General features: G+C 44.4%; 1 protein-coding gene across 1 annotated transcript; it reads right to left on the bottom strand.

The window, feature by feature from the left end:
• Positions 1-1,486: 1,486 nt before the first annotated feature.
• LOC143220891 (uncharacterized) lies at positions 1,487-5,971 on the bottom strand. Its single transcript, XM_076446464.1, has 3 exons — positions 2,776-5,971; positions 2,170-2,275; positions 1,487-1,640 (listed from the first exon to the last, which is right to left on the bottom strand). Exons 1-3 carry the CDS (start codon positions 5,969-5,971, stop codon positions 1,487-1,489), a joined length of 3,456 nt encoding a protein of 1,151 aa, XP_076302579.1.
• Positions 5,972-6,420: the final 449 nt, after the last annotated feature.

Genomic DNA, 6,420 nt, shown 5'->3' with positions numbered 1-6,420 from the left:
TTGATGTCAAGGCTTGTAGCAAGGTTTACGGAGAATTAAAATAAACCTATTATCAATCTTAATCAATAACATTTAATCTCTCTGTACCAATAAGATAATGTTAATAGAAAATCGAGGTTAAAAATATCCCTCCAACTACTTTTCTCAAGTCACTTTCTTTCTATTCTTCTATAGAATCAAATCTAATAATCACGATACAAATTTTTATCAAAAATCTAAGTAAATGATCCTAAAAATTCTTCACTTAATATTTTCCAAATATTATACTTATATTATGTTTCATAATTAGAACCAAAAGATCCAAAATGAATCAAAATTTTCGCTTATTTTTCACAAATTATCCCTTTTTTATTTCTCAACAAAATTAAGTCAAAAAATTCCATTATAAACTTATAAAAAATCGGATCAAAGTACTCTAAAAATCTCTCTCCCTATTTTCACAAATTATAAATTCCATTATCAAAGTATCAAAGTACTTTAAAAATCTCTCTCCCTATTTTCACGAATTATCTGTTCTCTATTTTATAACAGAATTAACTCCAATTAACACTATAAATTTCAATATAAACTTTCCCCAAAAATCAAATTAAAATACTCTAACAACCCCACTTTTCGCGAATTATCCCTTTTCTATTTCACAACGGGATTAACTCCATTTAATACCAAAAATTCCAATAAAAACTCTCATCAAAAATCGAATCAAAGTGCTCTAAAAACTCTAGACCCATTTTTCGCAAATTATCCCTTTCCGTTTAACAACGGAATTAACTCCACTTAACACCATAAATTTCAATACAAACTCCCACCAAAAATCGAATCAAAGTACTGTAAAATCTCTAGACCTATTTTTCGCAAATTATCCTTTTCCGTTTCTCAACGTGATTAACTCCAATTAACACCATAAATTTCAATACAAACTCCCACCAAAAATCGAATTAATGTCCTGTATAAACCCTACACGAAATTTTTCGCGAATTATCCCTTTCCGTTTCACAACGCAATTAACTCCATTTAATACCAAAAATTCCAATAAAAACTCCCACTAAAAATCGAATCAAAGTCCTGTAGAAACCCTACACGAAATTCTTCGCGAATTATCCCTTTCGATACCAAAATATACTTAACCCCGAAGACCCCAATATCTCGTCGAAAGTTTCTAAAATCAGAAAACCCTGGATAACCTCTGTAAAACCTCGTGAACCATCGAAGGGAGCCATAACCCTCGGTCGATAGACGAGAAAAACGGAAGTCGATCGAATCCCGGTCGGTCGTGTTAGGTCGGCCAGAGATTCGACCTTCGACCCTCGCGGCGAACTTGAGGATCCTCGAACGCGGCTCATTAACCGGACGATGTTTCGTCGACGCGCTTTTTCTAGGAATAAACGGTGCAGCGATAAATTGCAATCAACGCCGGGGGATATGCTCTAGCGACGTTTTATACGTTCAACGAATTTCGCGACCCCCATGAACGTAGGAAAAAGCGTAATTAAGGTTCGCTTAGCTGCGGCGGTACAACAGAGACTTCCGCGGTTCGGTCACGAGGATTTTCTTGCGGTTTCGTTCTCGAGGAGGGATGATTAGTCTGCCTGATATGACTTAACGTTGTTGCATAGTCCTCGCTGCAGGTGAAGAAGCTGATGCTTCGGAATTGTTTAATAACGCTTTGCTTGTAACCGTTTTTGCTCACTTTTCGTTAGCTTCTTTCGAGGAGGACGCGATTTCGGTTGCTACTTCGCTTCGTCCGTTTTTAATTTCTCTCGCGTTTTAAAAACAAGACTTATATGCAAATTGAAAGCTATACCAGCTATATATCTGTGACGAAGAGGGTTGTAGATATTTGTTTATTAGAGAAATTATAATTAAACAATCAAAAATGTGTCAGTGGCGAGGTTAAAAATAATAAAAGAAGAATTTTAGTAATTTTGTTTATATAAGTTTTAATCGGATTTTAAATAGTAATTTGGGTTGGTCAATTTTTTGTGTATTAATAATTCTTTGATAAATCGATTAATTTAATTACTAGCAGATCAAGAAGTTAAATCAATAAATTCGTGAGGAATTTAAGTAGAATATATCTTAATTTGGAGAATGACAATTTTTATCTCACTAAATAAGTAGCCTAACTCAAATTCGCACACTTGAGTGTAACAAAACGTGTTTAACATTTACCGATATCTCTCGGTATTTCTTTCAAACACCATCGTCTCTTTAAGAGACGACATTACAAACTGTACTCCAGCTATACTCAAACACCATAAATCTTTTCCTTCCAATACTTTGAATAAACGGGAAAAGAGATAAAATGAATATTTCCACGTAGTTCCCGTTCTTTTCCCGTTATTTAATCTTTTCCTTCGCGTATATTCTTCAGCATAAATTTTCAATTAATACATCAATGAATATTAAACAATTCTAAACGCAAATTTGCGTATCGACAAAGAGATAGAATAATTAAAACCTATATTAATCCTTTGCACTCGAGGATCTTTTCATTAGAAAAAAACAGTAATTCTTTATTCTATAAAATCGACAAGATTTTTAAAACGATATCCCACGTATCGTTGAGTAATTTTAAATTTCATATATTAATTAATATCGATCTTTAGAATCTGATTAAATCGCGACTGAGGGTTAACAAGTAAACCTATATTAACACTAAGGAACGAAAAGAATAAAAAAATATTTTAATTCGGTTAAAAACTTTCGGATAGCGACAGGAATGAAAAGTTTCTATAAAAATGAAAATTCCCCATAGACCCGTTGCTGGCCACTTACCGTATTTAAGTCCGTGCCATTTTGACGCGAGCTCTTGGTACTTATGCGTCGGAAGAGCAGGCCTGATCGGTGGCCTAGGTGGCGAAGCACACGGCTTGTAAACAACCATGCACTGTACGCACTTCCGGTTCGGGGCTGGGGCCGCTGGTACCGGATACGCCGGCTGGATGTGCACGTATGCCATAGGGGTGACTGACTGTGGCGAATAGTAATTCGTGTATCTCTTCCGTCGAACACGAAGTCGCTTCTCACGATTGTAATCAGCATTTCCAAAGAACAACGAAGACAGACTCTTATCTTCCGCTTTCACTTCGAACTCGCCAATCTTCGAAGATTCTCGTTCCTCAATCTCCTTAGAACCTAACATCGCATCCAAAGATCCAAACGATACAGTCTTTGATCCTCCAAAACTCGAAGACACGTCACGTGGTTCCTCGCTTCTTAAACCCATCTTTGATCCGAATTTTCCAGCGTTTAATCGTCCCGACACTTTCTCGTCACTCACAACCCTTTCTTTATCCTTCAGTCGTCGCACATTCACATGGAACATCTCACCTTCAAATCCTCTGTCACCGTCTGACTCTTCGAAAGTTGGGTCCGGCTTATCGGTCACCTTTGTTATCTCCTGGTCGAGATAGTACGAGTCTTCGCGAGGATCCAAGGTATTTTCACGATCCGTCAGCTGGTATCCATCGAAAGTCCTCTGGACGAGAGTTTTGTGGATCCCACGAAAATCCACGTAAGGATCAGAAGCCTGAGGCGATCGACGAGGAGATCTCGCCTCGGTTGCTCCTCTGCCAAGGATGTTCCCGCGATCCCGTTCCGCGGCTCGACCTTTACGGCTTCTGAATGGCTGGGACGTCTTGGCGGAAGATCGAGCCGAGTCGTGATCCCGGGGAGAAAAAAGCACAGGGTCCCTCTGCATTCCGGCGAGAACGCGCGTGGCTGCAGGGGGATCGACCGATCCGTGGATCGATTCCTCGCCTCGTTTATATCCTTCTTGGTTGGCTGGCCGGTCGGAATTATGGAAATCGCCGAGGATCTCGTCCAGGAATCCGACGTTCGGCTTCCTCTCGATCCCGGCGTTGATCGAGATTGATCGGTGATTTCGGTGACGAGGATCCCCGTTATTTATGTCCGAGCTGGCCCGACTCCTCGGGACCGACGTGGAAGCCGATGATAAATTATAGGCCAGCAATCTGCGTCGGATGGCGGACTTAGAGGTCTCGCGATTCGATTTACCTCTATCCGGGTACACACTTTCCATTTTCGCCAGCCTCTGCGTTTCGTCATCGTTTTCACCGAGTCCGTGGCGTAAGGTTAGCGAGAGGCTGCCGGCCGCGTCGGAGTAGCGACTTCGCCCCAAACTCTTCCCGACTTCATTCATCGATTGCCCATTCACTCGGCGCGACAAATTCTCTTTAACGTCGCTCCTTTCACCGGCTGCCCGGCCATTCAACGCGTCGCGGGTCTCTTCGTCATCCTTCGAAAACCGACTTTCATCCTGCTCCCCGGCACCGGCGGCCTGCTCGCTCCTAAACACCGTATAATTCGCCTCATCATCGTCCGCTCGTCTATTTGGATCATCGAACGACGCGAGATCGCTCCTCTTTGTAATTGGACCCTTCATCGACCCGTGGTTATTTTCTATAAGCTCGATCTTTTCAGGACTCCGCCGCCGCCGCGGGTTTTCCCTCCGATAACTCTCGTTTTTCTTCGTAATTGAACTCGGCCTCGATTCACGGTTATTTCCTGCGAGATCGATCTTTCCGCGGCCCGACGGCCGCCGCGAGTTTTCCTTCAGGGATCCAGTACGTCTATAATCGCGCGAACGATCGCTTTTCTCGCGATTCAATGATGGAGGCGATTTTTCTCCCCAATAATCGACCGATTTTCGATCACCTCTACTACTCGCCGTGTTATCCGCTTCGCGGATGGTTCGCGATGAGAACGAGCTGCCGGATGTACCGCTGCTACGTCCGCGGTCGTTTCCATTTTCTACGAGAGCTTTCGGATTTTTCAGCCCGTGATTACCTTCCACGTTTTCTCCGCGACTAATCGGCAGAAGGAATTCGCCCGTTGAATATCTTAACGACGCGATGTTATTCTCGTTATCCGGGTAATCGTTTCTTCTGCCGGTTAATAAGGGAACAGAGTTTCCCGATGAATAGTCTGTTGAACCGCCATCAGGTTCGTCTGGCGTTCTATCTTTTTCCCCGGGATCCCATGACGGAAGCGACCTGCCTGTCGCGTAACTCTTCGATTCGTCGTTGTTACGCTCGGTATTTAATAACGAAAAGGATCTCGACTCGATCGAATAACCCTTCGATCCACCGTTAGCCTCGTCATCCTTCTTCCCGAGGTCCCGTGACATAAACGAACTTTTTCTCAAATCACTTGTCGATGCACGATTAATTTCAGTTTCTGCTGCATCATTTCCCACCGGGCCCCACGACGGAAGTGGATTTTCCATCGAATGATACGTCGACACGCGATTATCCACCTTGCTTTTATCCTCCTTCTCACTCCGCGATGCAAACAAATGATTCACCGATTCCTCCTCGCTATCTTCCTCGTTGTTCCTCCAGTCACGAACAGTCGGAAGGGATTTATCCGTTGAGAAACTTCCACCTATCTCGTTCTCGGAATTTCGTACAGACGAAAGTGGTGCATGCACGAAACGATTCTTCGATGTATCGTGATTATCGTCGTTAAAATCCTTGGATTCCAGGAAACCAGTCACCGATCGATCCTCATCTCCTGCATCTGTCGGAAGTGAACTTCCTTCGAAATAGTTCCCGGAACCTGCGTTCCAACTAAGAGGTCGCGACGGAAGCGAGATTTCCTCCGAATAACTGGCCCCATGTTCCCCGTCAGGTTTGGCATTCCAATGGACGTCGCTCGGGGTCCGCGTTTCTTGGCCGCCAGCTGAATAATCCCGCCTGGAAGCCTGTCGATCTTGCCTCTCGATTCCCTGTCCGTCGCTCGGCCGTTCTTCTTTTTTCCCGTGGTCGTCGTGCCGACTGCTCGATCGAGACGACGCGACAGCCACGCTGAAATAGTTCCTGTCCGAATCGATCGGCGTGGACGCAGACAACGCGTCGCCGGCCGTGTCGATCCGCCATCCCAGCAGAAACAGGGCCCCTACTCCGAGGGCCAGGACGCCCCGGGTCCATGCTGACCTTCCGGGGTACATTTCTACCCCATGCTCACAGGAAGCACCGGCACCGCGCCTCCACCATCACGCTGTCATCTCTCTCGATTAATCGCCGACTTTGGGAATCTCAGATCGGAGAACACGACGGAGAACAAGCTACGTTTTTCGAGCACGTTCAGAGATCTTAAGAGCGTATCTATGGACTCGGTATGGAGACGTTAGCGATCGATCTGTCTGACGAGAAGCTAGCTTTCGAACAGGACGGCTGTTCGAGCGGCAGGTTTAATCTGCTGGTCTCTCTGTTTGGGTCTGGCCGTTGATCGACCGCGAAGAACGCAATGTCGAGCCGAGTCGTTGAATCGATATCGTTGATCGGAAACGTCGGGGGGGATCTGGCTCGGGAATTTATAGAGATGATTTAAGAAGCAAATACGATCTTGCTGCGGCTGTTTGGGTCGCTGCGCCGATTCATCGGGAAGAAAAACAGC

The sequence above is a fragment of the Lasioglossum baleicum genome, unplaced genomic scaffold (genome assembly GCF_051020765.1).
Source record: "Lasioglossum baleicum unplaced genomic scaffold, iyLasBale1 scaffold1705, whole genome shotgun sequence".
Taxonomy (NCBI): Eukaryota; Metazoa; Arthropoda; class Insecta; order Hymenoptera; family Halictidae; genus Lasioglossum; species Lasioglossum baleicum.
Note: the sequence above shows the minus strand (reverse complement) of the source record. Positions and strands in the feature narration are given on the sequence as shown.